This window comes from Botryllus schlosseri, chromosome 4, assembly GCF_051294905.1.
Source record: "Botryllus schlosseri isolate E-star chromosome 4, Bs_hap1, whole genome shotgun sequence".
In the NCBI taxonomy this organism is placed as follows: domain Eukaryota; kingdom Metazoa; phylum Chordata; class Ascidiacea; order Stolidobranchia; family Styelidae; genus Botryllus; species Botryllus schlosseri.
Window position 1 is genome coordinate 25,213,204 of NC_137239.1, and position 15,512 is coordinate 25,228,715.

Here is a 15,512-nt window from a genome sequence, read left to right on the forward strand (position 1 = left end):
ATGTCGACGATTGTATTAAGCTGGCTTTCTTCTGTTTCCCAACTGACACCAAACAAGAACTCCAAATGGATGAATCTATTATTTGATGACGTTAAAAAATCTCTCGAAACCCTGACAACATAATAGAACAACAAATATCAGCAAACCAGTATTACAACAACATCAAAACAGACGACCTCCATCGCGTCACTCCACATATAAATGCACGTGCACCGCAAAGTGCTCGAGGTGGCGAAGGGTGAGCCATAACGAAATAAACCACCGTGACAGTTAGTTAATGTCTGCACCGTGCGTTGGGAGGTTTCTGTAATACAGATTTTGATTTATGGTCGAAGATTCCCATTTGTCATCTTACTTATCTCTGTTGTTGCGCATTTATGGCGAGTCAGCACGTTATCGGACTTCAACAGTTTCATGCTGTGCCGGACTTGTGTTCCACATTTCTTTGCTTGCGTAGTTAGAAAGCAGAATATTAGGAGAGCTCGGAATTTGTTTAAATAAAATGGCTTATGATCCATCGGGAGTTAACCCGTTGAATTCATTTCCTACCTCATTTGCTATCTGTGTTGCATATTTATGGCGAGTCAGCACGTTATCGGCCGTCAACAGCTCCATGCTGTGCCGGACTTGTGCACATTTCTTAGCTTGTGTAGGTAGGAAGCAGAATATTGTGAGAGCTCGTTATGATCCATCAGGAATTAACCCGCTGAATTCCTTTCCTACCTCATTTTGTCAGTGCCAACAACAGCTAGATTGGCGTGCCTTGCATTACCGTGTTGAAAGTTATCAGTTTTGTATATGCATATTGCTGATACAACTGTGTATCTAACTATTCCCTGTAGTATTAGTTGTTTCTACTTGAAAGCTGATGTTTGTATCATAATGACAATACTTATATTTTATTGCTGTCTGTAGGTATGGACTATGATCAGTCCATCATTTATGGAAAATTTTATTCATTCAGAAACACCACAACACTGCAATATAATGAAAATAAAGGAGGGTTTCGAAATGACATAGATGGAGTATATAGTCCTTTAATCACCAAATAATTGGTGGATGGCTACTGACTAGGGATTACCCTCACTATGGGAAATCAGGAAATAGCATGGAAAACATTAGGCAGATGTCTAAATTTGGTAGCCTATGGTACAAAACTGTTTCAACTTTACAGAGATGGGCACTCAATTACAAGGGTAGTACCGCAATTCGTTATGAAAGTCTATTATGGAATAGGCACGCACTGAACTGGCATCTGAGATGAAGCGCGCGAGCGTACACGCGTGCATTAACCGATTCGAGGTTGTAATCTCTTGTCATTTTCCGAGGCTGCGACCCCCTTTGGTGGGGATGCAGAGCAAGGGCTAGGAAATTTACCTTTTGTCTGATGAATAAACACTGAAACTGCGTAGTCTTGTCATATGCTGCCCCTAAAAATATTACAACTAGCAATATTTGTCAGAAAATTTTCACACATTATAGATCATGCCAGGTCCAACAGGGGCGTTGAGGTCAGAATATTGCTAACCTCTCTTGGGATCTCAATGCTCTCCATAAGCCTGCAAGGTACATGTCAAATGTGTAATGTATCTAAGTTCACGTTTACTTAGATACATTACACATTTAGACAAGTTCACGTTTACTTACACATTAAGCATCCAACATTAACGGTAAATATCTTGGAAAGTTTGTAAGATATGTAACGTATGAGTACGATAGCTTAGTGCTTGTAAATTGCCTGTACCACAATTCGAAGTGTTCAATGGAATTAGAGCAATGTCCGCTTTTTATAGTAGTCTAAAGCTATCGTGGATCAACAATGATTGTATGGATAAAATTATCACAAATATCCGGTCCAACTACTTGACAATGACTGAAACATTGATTGCAATGGCAGGTCACAGGCTAGGCTACTCTTCTTAGCAGCATGGTAATGCTACAGTATTAGCCACTACTTTTTGTAAAATGTGATTTCTTCGCTAGTCTTTGGTTTATTTTAATGTGAAGCATAATGAATCCATTTCTGAAATAAAGAAATGCTCTATATAAAGATAAATTGTACATTGATGCATATTATACTTGATGACCAATAAGATGAATCTAAACCTATCCCAAAAGCTAAAGGTTTCAGACACATCAATTTTTGTGAATAAGTCACCATTCGTGCCCATCAATTTCATGCTTACTTCTGCAGTCTGTATTGTTATTGTTACCACCCATTTCTTATCTGCGTTTATCAGTATTATCTATTTACTGTAAGTATGCCTCTGGCAATAGATTTTAGTCACCAGTATCCTAAGTGTTTGATCCAAGTCATAAATATTTTATTAGCGTCGTCATCGTTGGAGCATGCTTTTTCCGTTATACTGTTTTTTGTATTGACAGAGGAATCAATTTTTGTATATTAATGAATTCAAAATTTCGTTGCGGAGCTACTCATTTTTATTATATTTCACACTGTTCGATGTGAATAGTGAATAATGCTTATGACTTTATGTGTGCTAACAAGATTAGTCGAATGTCTTGTGCCAAAATCATTACCAGAAAACATTTTGATTTAGTTTTTATGTGCAGCGACCATACCCCAAGCTAGTAGTAGTTTCTGTGTTGGCAGACTAGATGCAGGGGTTCGACAGTGTCAATTCTGATATTTACCCGAATGGAATAATGTTACGCACAATACAGCGGCATGTTTCTCTTTTCTGCACACAATGATGGGTATATCGCTTGTATGGACTCCATTGAGAAATTTTAGTGGTGGCCCTATTATTATGTGCATCTCAAGTTCCGTGGTGTGCTCCATCGCTTATTATCACAGGAGAATCCATGTATAGAAGGACTCTCTCTCTTTCATTTGACCATTTTGCTCTCGCTATCAAATTTCTTCTGTGATGTGCTGGGTATTGAAGATTATACAATATACAGCTAATCCACTAAACAGCTTTTGCAGTCTTGGAATTGTGATGCTCAGTACTAATTCAGAATATTATCTATCTTTACGTTGGTGCACTACAATTAATGACGTCCCTCGTTGATAAAACTAAGATATAGATACTGGATATTGTAATTGGTAGTTCTATTTCGTACCTGTATGTTCATTGAAACAGACATCTAGTTAGTTGTAATTGAAGGTAGGCAGGTTTCACAGCAATCTGAACCTTGAACTTCTAATTAGCAGTCTGCCATGCCCACCTGCAGGGAATTAAATGCTGCCTCTGAGATATTTTGTGGTAGATAGCAAGCAGATAAGTTGACATTGCATAACTTGACAAAGTACATGTTATAACTGTTTAGTGGTTGCATACCCCATACAGTCATGTAGGCTGGATCATCAAGGAGAGACAGGATATATCATCGTGAATAATTCGAATATGGAATACTAAATTTATAAGACATAACTAGGTTGGTTTCATGCAGTACGCAAAAGGCAGTGTTATGTACCCTTTGTTATTCCCTTGCTATATCATTCTGTATGAACCATTGAAAATATTCTTTGTCATATGTAGTTATCTGTGAAGCTGCTATTAAAGTCTTTGTCTCATGCCACGAAAACAAGTTTTGATGAAATTCTCAAGAGTCCATATATTGGCTGGCTCTGTCTATCGATGATCGTAATAGTGTCTGTACCAGAGTTTGTAAAATTTAGACTGTGATGGTATTACAAAATGATGATATATAACTAGGCAGATAGTAATGTGTGGATTTAGTGATTGAGCTGATCGCTGCCAGGCATATAAGTAACAATAGAATTACAAGCGAATGTAACTTTACGACTTTTAATTATGCTTCTATCATTGTGCAAATGTGGTGTCCTATTTTTTATTGCATAGTATGGTGGTGTTATGGTGTAGTACATTGTTAAAGCACAGGCTTTGACTACTATTTTCAATGTTAATGGCAACAGTTTCCCCCTTTTAAGGGTATTCGGAACGTTGCTTCCCATCATGGCGAATATATTTTCCTACTACATCTGTCCATTTAATAGAAACTGTCTTTTCTTTACCAGAAACCTTCGTTACTGTTTTATGTAGATACTGACCAGTTGATAACTGTCGTCTTCTACCTGAGAACGTTCAATCCAGCATTAGCAGAATAGATCTGCCATCATGAGGGAATTTAAGGTAGTGGTACTCGGCTCGGGCGGGGTCGGGAAAAGTGCTCTCACTGTGCAATTTGTCACTGGCACGTTTGCCGAAAAATATGATCCAACCATTGAAGACTTTTACAGGTATGTTTTTAGGCCCCATATTTATGTTTGTCGTCGTTGAATGTACGTGGAATTGAGTTGTTTTTCAAAGTTGAAGTAATTTCAGAAAATACGCTCGTGATGTAGTATGCCTTGAGATCCAATTGATCATTAAACATTCCTGGACTGAGTATTTTCCCGATTACAATTAAGTGTCCTATATTCAATTTCATTCAATGGATGCTTTGGGTATTGTCGAAAAGATTTTGATGCGAAGAGAAAATTTTTTGTTGCAAGTTTTCTAGATGGTTGCTTGAGATTGAACAAATATAAGTATATTGAAATAAAACTGAATGTTTTCGGACAATCGTTAGGGGTAATCGTCAGCAACTAGCAGAGATTTCAACTAACTGTATATCAACAAATGATATCACCAATTGTTTAATGTATATTGAACTTTTGTACCTCAAATGGATTTGTACAAATTACCGGATTCTCGAACTGTACAACTAGAAGTAGAACTAGAACTGCTGACTTTTCATATCTCGCAACTGGACTAGAACCACTCGGTTTTGAAATCTAAAAATTAAAATTAGAACTAGTGACAAAGTACGGTATTTAGTTGACTGACAACTAACCTGATTGGTAGCTTGTACAATATACACGTATGTTCTGAGAGACTCTACTTCAAATGGTTGATTGTGCAGAGGAGCTAGTTGTTTGAATACAGAAAAATCTTCATTGTGCGATTCTCCCAGCGACGATGAGATTGTTTCAAATACCGTTTCAGGAAAGAAATCGAAGTCGACGGTGCCCCTTCAATCCTGGAAATCCTGGACACGGCGGGCACGGAACAGTTTGCGTCGATGCGCGATCTCTACATCAAAAACGGCCAAGGTTTCATATTAGTGTATTCGCTTGTCAACGCGCAATCATTCCACGACATCAAGCCAATGCGCGAGCAGATCTGCAGGGTGAAGGGGACGGATCGGGTACCAATTATTTTAGTAGGCAATAAGGTGAGACATGTTGTTCGTATGCTGCACTAGGCCCTCTACTGATGTTTCGTTTGGCTCGGTCTGATCAGTGTTGAATGACTGGAAAATTTTCAGCATTTCCAAATGAGATTAGAATTGAAATTGCTGAGTTTGCAGAAACTCTGAAGGTGGATGTTGTTCTGAATTGGAAAGAAATACAACAAAAATGAAGTTCAGTTCCTATCAAATCTGGGCTCATCCTCATATATAAGTATAAAAATGCCAAGTCTGTACGCCAAACTTGGCCCGTTTCGTAGTATACAGAGTTCTCCTGTAGCATTTTTGGAAAACCATACATTAGAGTTAGATTTCTGGCATTTCGCTATAATTAATCTAATTTAACAAGAATTTTGTAGTTAAGTTGTCAAAGTGTGGGTCGATAAATTAGGAGTTTTTACCACAAAACCCATTTTGTGGTTCGTGTATAGTTGCTGAAACACATTGGATGCACTTCCCGGGGCAGAGGTTCTTTGGCTTTTTTGATTGCTGACCCTGTTTCGTGTCGCTCCGAAATTTCAGAAGTTGATGACTAAAAAATAGGTCGTCACTTTGTGTCTCAACCTCAATTTAGGCTGTTGGATTGATGACTGTAAAAAGGTCGGCACATCAAGTCTAACCGTTATTCCATGCCTAAAATAAGCTGAATGATGACTAACAAGGCGGTCACAGTCACGAAGTCATTCCCAAAGGATAATTTGGTTGTGTAGTTTCCTGATGATGTGTGTATTTCATCATTGCTCGTTCTCAAACCCCCTGGAACTATTTCGCGGGTCACTTCAGTTTAAGAACCCCTGGTCTAAGGCTATCATGTAAAAATGAGATTTGATACATCTGTGACTGGTCAATATTATCACATTTAAAAGTATAACTTTACACATGAAGGTATGTTCAATGTGCTCTTGCAACCTTTACAATGGGGTGATTGTTACTCACTGGGATTGTATTTATAAGTTGCATTCAGTAGTCTAAGATCCAAATGAAGAGAAGTGTTTGCCTACTTATAACGTCTATTATTATTATTATTATTATTATAAGGCTTATGATTAGCATAGTAGCAAGTCATTTTTGTTAGTTCAATGCCGTAAGCCGAAATTCAAAGGACAGATGCGATCTCTGATGATTAATAATCCAATTTTTCTTGAGAATTATGCCTTCATTTATTCTGGGCACATGATATTGGCATAGTAAACAGCGCAGTGTAGCCTAGCTCTTTATAATTTGATTGCTATCATATCTTTGAATGGATGATATTGGGACTCGTGTATGAAAGGGGCATGTGTTTGGTGGTCGCTTTGTTTCAATCTTAGTCTTCTAATGATGAGAAATGAAAGATTACTTCCCTCTGAATCAGGAACTGCTTTGTTAAGAATGCCTATCCCCCATGAGTTTAGCTGCTTTGTGTTTGCATTATGTTTGTGGCTTGAAACCAAACAGACGTAGGCGGAGCAGAACTTTTTTGGTTAACTCCCAGGTAGTGCGTGGTCTCTGGTTGGCATTTTCTCTCAATTACATGTGTACACAGGCCGAGTCATCTGGCTCTTGATTAAGTTCCATTATTTGAATTTTACTTCAACAACAACATTCTACCTTCTGTAGTTATCATTGATGATTATAGTAGTCACGCTAACCTGTAGCAATAAATTCCACTTTTATTGAGAGTATCAAAATGATTTAATAACTTCCTTACTGTGGCAAAATTCCAGGTTTCGTCTCATTTATGGCAAAACTTATGACGCAATTCAAGTCCTTGCGATTTGATAAGTCCATTCTTGATGTTCTGAATACCGGCTATTGGTTGCAATGTTAACGTATGAGCAAGGCACTGTCTTTTACGAGCAGCATTTTGAAACCACAGCTGATGTAAATTCGTAGATAATTTGTGTGAATATCATATAACCATGGTATAGTATGTTCTTTGATACGAGATTTCAGTGCTGATTCTCCATGACTTGGCTATATAACTTGTTTCATTGTCACATACGAGAAGATTTTTGTTTGGTCTGCGAATGTGTTGATTGGACGATTGATTCATTCTTCCTTTCCGTTGATTTGTTACAAAATCAGAATTGCATAATATGCTTTAGGACGTGTAATTTTCACCAAGTTTTGTTCTTGATTGGCCTTGTCTTGAGACAAATTCATTGTCATCGTCATTTTGATTGGTGTAATTGTTCTTATTAACATAATAATGTACAAGGTGTGCTTCCTATATCCTTTCATAGTCGGCAGTTATTAAGTGAAGATATACCATAGAGGAAATGTAAATGTATCACCTGAAGCGCCAATGGCATGGTGCGTGGTGATAGCTGATGTGGAATGTTAGAAATTTAGAACGCAACTCAGATTCTAGTTTAGATTTCTTACCGAACATCTATGTACATTAAAAAGAATAAGCCATGGTGGATCGGGGTTGTTGGTATTTGTGTTGAAAAACTTGCCAGTGGGAATCATGTATGGTATTGAATAGTTTCAAATTGCTGCCGATGTATTCTTGAGGTATCAAGTGTCTGGTTAATCTGCAGATAGGATCTTGTTATTGGTAAAAGAATACTTAACATTGCCAGTTCCCTAGATTAGAAATTGAACACAAGTCATCTTTTGTATGTGTGCAAATCAAGACTACACTACTGTATTAGGCGGTGATAAATCTGTCTTGGAGATAAACCGGATGTGCAGCATTTGGATGTTGTAGACAATTAATTGAAAACATATGAACAATTGGTCAATATATCATATGTTTCGTTGTTATTTATAGGTTTGTATCTGGGATTTATGTAATGTGCTGTGCCCAAAAGTCTGTTGTTTTAATAATACTGGTTAAACTTGACATTTATTGGTTTCATCCTCGTTAACATTTCTTCCATCATGTTACAGTTTTGTGACTGAAATGATGTTAATATTTGTGTCACTGAAAATCGCAGTACAATATTTCACTTCAAATATTCTGGGGAAAATAGGCCTCAAACTCCTTAATGATGGATCATACTGGAATGTTATGTAAACAAATTTTATTTGCACATGTTTACTTGAAGATATATATAATTGAATAGTAGGCTATACTCATTTACTGCTGCTGATCTACTGTGCAAAGTATAATGACTTTTAAAATTGCTTATTGGCGTGTTATTGGAAACTGGTTGTGTGAAACTGCTAGCGTTGACATGATTGTAGATGCATGTAGGCCAGTTATGATCAAATTAATACATTGCCTATCTTGCATTATGCATAGGATATGCATAAGATTAGAAAAATGTTTTCCTCAGTTTTCGCACACAGACAACAACATTTTCTGTTTCTTATTGGATTGCAGTCAGACTGGATATGCAAGATGGTAATTATTTTCGCAGTCACAGCAGCTTTCGAGTGAATGATTGATTTTGGCAGAATTTTTGTTGTGTAGATTTTTGCTAGACCTGTGGCTTTCAAACGCAGTTACCAACTTCCCCGTGTTAACAATGGATCTAATTGAGTAATAGTAATTTCATTAACTTCCTAAGATACAACTTGCAACGGTACACCAATTGGGCCATCATTATGTCCTTGATCATGATAGTACTTCAATAACAGATGGCTGTTAGTCTCAAGTGTGTTATGTTTGGCTGGTTGACCACCAAGATATTGGTATGATACAAGATACAACGACACACTAATGAAATTAGATAATCTCAATGTCACCAAACGGAATGCGGCACTGGCTTGATAATGAAATTTATCATGTCAATACCCGTGGCTAATGTTTTTTTCTCGTAGTATTCTGGAAGATGTTTGCCTTCGGTAGATAAGTGAATTTTAAAATGTTTAATGGCGTAACGTTTTCTCAAGCACTTTAATGTGTATTTACTCAAGCCTACATCGGAAGGCCCATGCGACAACATCATGAGACGCGCGAATTCCGTTGGAAATTAATACACATGCTAAGGAATAATCGTTTGAGACGTATATATTGAATCTGTTTTCCCGGATAAGGGCAACACTACTCACTAGTACTGGTACTACATGTCTTCGTTGTCAAACATTTCACATACTATTCTGTTTGTTCCGGCCAACAAAGATTCCGATGTATGAACCATTTCGGGTGTTTGGGACTATTAAGTCCTACTGACTTGTTGATACGTAGACCAGTAGGTAGATATACAGGGATTACAGGGATCTGTAATAGCCTGCTAGCTGGGGTTTTCAGTCCATGTGCAATTGCGCATAGGTTATCAATACCGGTGAAGTTGCCTTTTCTTCGAATTATCATTTGAATTGCTGCTTTATCCAAATGCACCTGATCTGTCTGGACTAGTCCTTCGCTCAAGTCGCGCAAAGGATTATGCATACAGAGTTGAAAAACTAGAGAATTTCCAGCTTTATAAACTTGGTTTAGAATTATAGCTGGTTTTCCGAATTAGAATTAGAATTACTGAATTCGCAAAAGAATACAACAACAATCAAGTTCATATGGAATCAAAGGATGAGAATGCCAACTGTCTGTACGCCATGCTTGGGTGATTTCAAACTATGCAGTTCTCCTGTAACATTTTCAGGAAAACCGGAAATTAGAATTAGAATTAAAATTGAAATTTGAGAATAGAACTATGTCGCAAATCAGATTACCGTTGCGCTTTAGTTAGACAACTGAAATTAATATCTAATTGTTCAAGTCAATGTATGTACATTGCACACTCACCTCCGCTAATTAGGGCTGGGCAAAATCGAGTACCTGAGTGATTCGATTCTGAATCACGTATTACGCTTCGAGTATTCGAGTATCACTCATTATGAGGTCACAACAGAATGTACATGTCAATGTCAACGTTCAGATATGTACGTTTTATGGCACCACAAAGAACATAATCCCTGTTATCCGTCACATTAGAGATACTTAGGTATATTTTCGACCATACCAATTTCATTGCACTTCTTGACAATGTTGTGGGATGATCATTACTTCGTAAATGTGTTATTTCCTGTAACGTTCGTAGCTTTTGTGCTAGATCTCGTATGCTGCGACACGGCCAATCAAGGTTTCAAAGCTTTCCCAGTGGAAAATAGAATCGAAACTAAAATTCTCGTTAGTAAATCAACTTTTAGTTACAAGGAGCGTATAACTTGAGTACTCGAAAAAATAGTCATTTACCATTCGACTCGAATCATTAAAATTAATACGCGATTCAGATTCGAGTATTGGAATCATTTTGCCCAGCCCTACTGCTAATGCTCTAAAAGAGTATATATGGTATTTGTCATTTTCGATTTCTTCGTCCAGGTCGATCTTGAATCGGAACGAGAAGTACGAACGCCAGAGGGGGCGACGCTCGCAAATAACTGGGGCTGCCCGTTTCTCGAAACGTCGGCAAAGAGCAAAAAGAACGTCGACGAACTTTTTACGGAAATTGTACGGGAAATGAACTTCATGGCGCAGCCGCAAAGTAGCGGGCCGTGCTGCGCCATATTGTAGCCGTCGGCCGAGCTCCAACACAACCAAGATTGAAGTCGGGTACGTGATTGTTTTCTTTGTCCGCCATCGGTGATGATCCATCCCTTTATCTACTTCGAAAGGTATAGCAGATGCGGTTCAGTCTAGTACAGGCTATACGAGGAATACTTAACTAGTTTTAGCAAATGTCCAGTCCAGTTACAAAAGTTTAAATTTTTTTGTGTCCGTTCTCTCGTGAGATAATTTATAGTGAAAAAAGTGTAATATGACATAACGATATTTTATATAACTATAAACTATATATGCAAAATCCGGTAAAGCAGTATTGGCGAAAGAAATGACCGAATTGTAGTTTTTAAATCAACGATGATGGATTTGGTTTTGTTTAAAAAATCGAGTAGCCTTAATACTGGCACAGATGAAGTTCGGATCCAACACTGACAAGGTCCGTGTTCGAACTGCGGTGTGTCAGTTTAGTAACTCTGCTTCGTACTATTCGGGGGATGTTGTGAGGTTGTCTGAATCACGAGCTACATTTAAACAGGGGAAACAAATTCTCACTGAGAAGCAAATTTGTAACTTGGAAATTCTAGTTAAACGTAAAAATTAGTAATCGAAAATTGTGATATTTCAACCTGCCATCCTATGAGGTAAGCAGCTTATATTTCACTTTATGGAGGTAATTTTCTTGAAACATTGCTATTTCCATTTAGTTTGGCTTGCAAATGAAAGAAAACATGACTATGCTTAGTCATATGGACTGTGCAGTGTGCGTGCAGTCATAGTTGCCAGTAGCCTATACCAAACTAGCTAAACTCCAACAGACATGAAAACTGTCATTGATTGACATTTTATTCCATGCTGCAGTACACGGTGTGGTAACTTCTGATTCACATAAATACCACAGTTTGGTTTACCATGAAAGTGGTGACTTGTTCACTATTCTGTCAGGAAGCAAGGCATTAGCTAATCGTGGATAGCCGGAAAAGTTGTAATAAATGGTCTTGAACACCGTTATTGTGTTTCATTTCCCTTTTGTGTTGTTACAAAGATGTGGTATTGTTTCTGATCTTATATCTCCCTTTGAAAACGCCCAATGTATTTGGACAGTGAATCATAAGTGCTTTATGTATTCTGTCACCGTGAAATGGAGTCCTACAGACGGCACTGTCTGCCTACTGACTTTAGCCTGGCGTGAAGAATATTGCTAAGGTGCACTCTCCAGATATTCACTTCAATTATATCTTCGTTTCGTTACCCCAGGCTATGCAGTGGCAGCCTTCGCTATTAGGATTAAGTATATCTTACATTTAATTGTATCGAGTAATAACTATAGGATTTGGAATGGCCAGACAGTGGTGCCTGGTGTAATTCATTACGTGTAACATCATGTCTAGTGGCCTTTCTTTCTATGAAATGAATATATCACGGTGGTTCCTGGCTAGAAGTGTACTGGCGTATTGTTCCCTTGGTGAATGTGACAGGCTGCTAATTGCATTGCGGTTGAAATCTGTGCCTCTTTTAGCATACTTTGTGGTGTTGTATTTAGTCCTAACAGCAGTTTAGTTCCATGCAATCACCAAGTAACTTGTCGTTAACACACCTCTAAATTGATTACAAGGCTATAACACTATGGCCTACGCCTATGGCTTGTGAAAAAGTATATTCCTGTGTTATGTACACGGACTGTATGTTACATAATACCATATTATTTACGGCACATCTGAGACGTAGCACACACCGTGCACTGCATATCACTTTCAATGTTTGCTTTCAAGCCGTCTATAGTTTTTAGTAGTGTTGCATATTATCACTAACTCTATTTACTAACTCTATGCACAGTAAAGCACAAAGCAGTACAGTACTAACTTGACTAACTAATATCTCTATCATCTTGTAAACAAGCAGGTATACTATGTCATTTGGTTCTGGTCACCTGGTCAATTTGTCCTAGTTGAACATAGCGGGCCTGATTTTACATGCATAATTCTATACTTTATCACAGTCAACAGGTAATCATGTCGGTATATCGAGTGTGTTGTATCGTAATATTGATTACTAGGATGGATGGCATTGTAACTCGATAGTAGCTTGCGTCCTGTGGTATAATGTTGTGGCGAAACGAACTTACAAGGGGGTATGTAATTGGTATGGTGTATTATCCCATCTGCGTACTGAGATTTGAGATTCCAGTGTTTCCTACCACCCTTGAAATCGTGAATGGTCTGACCACTCCTAGAGGAGAAGATATTACGCGATACATGATAGGCCTACTGTAGCTAGGATTCATAGAAAATATTCAATGCAAACGTTTTGGTGAGTGGTGTCTTATATTGACTTTTTTCAGGTCCGCTACGGAGATGTCTTGTAATATGATGGTGGACCTCCCGTCCGTAGCTAACTTGTACCGAGAAAGAACTGTAACTAGCGGCCTGAGAACGCTTGTACATCAGAACTTTGCCTTGAAGTATTTTATGGCAGAGTCATTGGCAATACCGGGAGGAGTCTTGCTTTATTCCGAAGCCATTTTCAATCAGCGATCTCTCGTGTGCACGTGGTACAAATTTCCCGTTCTAAAATAATGACAAACACGTTCTCCTTTGCGTTCCCATCGCTTCCATTGTAACTTTTTCGTTGCACTTACAAGTCTCCGTTTGCTCTAAATATGGATCCCGCGTAAAGTGACTCCTCACCGTCGCTCGAAATTTTATCAGGTATTGTTAATTGTGTCATCTTTAGTAGCGCATGGATTTTAATCGTGAAATTCCTGTTTCGATGATGATAGCGAACATAGATTTACACCTAAATGCCTCCCACTTATCAAGACGACGATCAGCTTCTGCACCCAATTGAACAAAGCAGGTGTCTATGCGAGACAAGGTATTCGAAATTTGAACTGACCATCATAACAAATATCATGGAACTCATGTGTCTTGTGCACCATTAGTTGCTGCATCCGAATGGAGTTTCGATCATAATGTTTTGAAACGAATCTGGTTTTTCATAAAAAAAAATAGCTGACTGCTGTCCGTTGTGGGAATTTCTCCACGAACAAATCGTGCTACCAGTAACCCCACATTAATTCAAGCACTCCTAACAATCCGATAGTCACCCCCCAAAGTATTCGCGCAATTTTTTTCATCAGTACCCGCTAATCACCCCCGTCTGAAGCACAGCGGTCAATTTGTTTTGGTTTACGTCCACACACGTTTTCACTTGTCACACCAGTGGACTGGAGTTGTTGTCTGCGCACGATGTTTGTTAGGATAAAGATCTATCTCGTTATTTACACGTTTCTCCATTTGCCTATGATTGAAATTCAATGTTATTTTCTCACCTGACCGCATATGTTTGTAGTTTAGAAGAAAAACCTTTGAGATGTTCGTTTCTCTGCGATTTTTGCTATGGGGCATTATCCCAGCTGTAGGGTCAGTTATCATTGCGACGAATATCTAGATTGGTCGCATTGCCACGCTTTTCCGGCCGATTGCGGCAGTCGATTACCATTTTATTGTTTTCATTCCTGTTTCGTAAGTATTCATATCAGTTTTCAAGTTACACGGCCCAGCGACGAATTTCCGGGTCTATGAATTGACTGTTACTACCCCCGCGTTATAGAATTGCCAAATGCTTTGCGTTTTTTTTGTGTCGTTGTTCAGATGTACGGCAGCTCTATCGTGGAAACGCTGTCTCGCTGGTAGCTGCGCGGAGTGCGACAAAGTATTGAAATCGTGCTCTTTTTGCCGTTAAATTTCGACTCTGTTGCAAGTAGGGTGCGAGTACCCCGGTGATATCCAACTTTTGATAATTTGCGTTTTTTTTCAATGATTTGTGACTCAGTCGTAGTGGTTGAACAGATCAGAAATTGCTTCCTACTCAAACTTAAGTCATATGGTGTTTTAATGAGACGTTCGGGCGTTTGAGTCATTGCGGACTATATTCCATTGGTGCCTACCGTGCTGCGATTGCATCAAGTTGAAATTCTACAATCGAAAATCTGCTTAGTTCTTACTACTCGAAGCAAATATTGCTACTTGGTCGGACTAGCTGTAAATCCCATGATTTGAAACCTAAAGCCGTTAGCGAGCTTGTGTGCCTTGGTCCCAATGCTGGCAACAATGTGATATTATTTTTTGTTGCATAACTGTTACCGTACTCGGCATATGTTGCCTGAGCAGTCAGCATACGCGTGTAGTGCCATGCAGGTAGACATTTCGTGATACTTGAATAATGATATATTTCCGCGCTCAATAGGTTTATTGCATTGTGTTCGACGTAGTCTTTGAATATGCATATTTGTTATTTATCATGAAGGTTGGAAATCGGTTTTGAGCCCGTACTTCATCTATTGCGAATGGTAAGCCAGTCGGTATTGTGTTTTTATGTCAAGCAAATGATGAATCCTGTTATTGTGCATGTTGAGCTGTTTCATTCCCTGACATTATCGCTAGTGTAGTCAATGGTGGGTAATATCTGGAACATGCTCGTATTTCGTCTTCAGATTTGCCTAGTATTGATTCTCGACATGTGTTGTTGAAATTGAAGCACCATTCTGTCGCGCATCGTACCTGATCCACTACATGCGGTACATCCCGATGTATATATATATATAGCTATATCAAGGCATTTGTCATGACATTGGTGGTTCTTCTATCATAGTTTTGGGAATGTTGTGAATTACAGTCATTTTGTACCATGCACTACAACGATGTCTTGTCATATTTCTTTCACTGATGGTATCTCTCGGCGCAGCGACCATGTTTGACCTTCTCTTTGGCTTGTAACTTTTATTTTGCGCAAATACTCGATATTTGTGTTCTTTTTTAATATGTCAATATGATATTAACAAATGAAAATATTATCTGCA

General features: G+C 38.4%; 1 protein-coding gene and 1 long non-coding RNA gene across 2 annotated transcripts; both read left to right on the top strand.

Moving 5' to 3' along the window:
• The first annotated feature begins 275 nt into the window (after positions 1–275).
• On the top strand, positions 276–3,452 carry LOC145437562 (uncharacterized). The gene is made up of 2 exons (XR_013914685.1): positions 276–453; positions 654–3,452. It is a non-coding gene; the product is annotated as an uncharacterized LOC145437562 (long non-coding RNA).
• A 554-nt stretch (positions 3,453–4,006) lies between these two features.
• Positions 4,007–13,811, top strand: LOC145437558 (ras-related protein Rap-2a-like). Its single transcript, XM_080314826.1, has 4 exons — positions 4,007–4,228; positions 4,977–5,205; positions 10,475–10,705; positions 12,993–13,811. The coding sequence occupies exons 1-3, from the start codon at positions 4,107–4,109 to the stop codon at positions 10,664–10,666; spliced, it is 543 nt and encodes a 180-aa protein (XP_080170952.1). The 5' UTR covers positions 4,007–4,106; the 3' UTR covers positions 10,667–10,705; positions 12,993–13,811.
• Positions 13,812–15,512: the final 1,701 nt, after the last annotated feature.

Bases quoted from the DNA above. Each gene is read 5' to 3' on its own strand.
- LOC145437558 (XM_080314826.1), top strand. From the start codon at position 4,107: ATGAGGGAATTTAAGGTAGTGGTACTCGGCTCGGGCGGGGTCGGGAAA. The intron at 4,229-4,976 runs GTATGTTTTTAG...ATACCGTTTCAG, and splicing joins ACCATTGAAGACTTTTACAG to GAAAGAAATCGAAGTCGACG. The intron at 5,206-10,474 runs GTGAGACATGTT...TTCTTCGTCCAG, and splicing joins TTATTTTAGTAGGCAATAAG to GTCGATCTTGAATCGGAACG.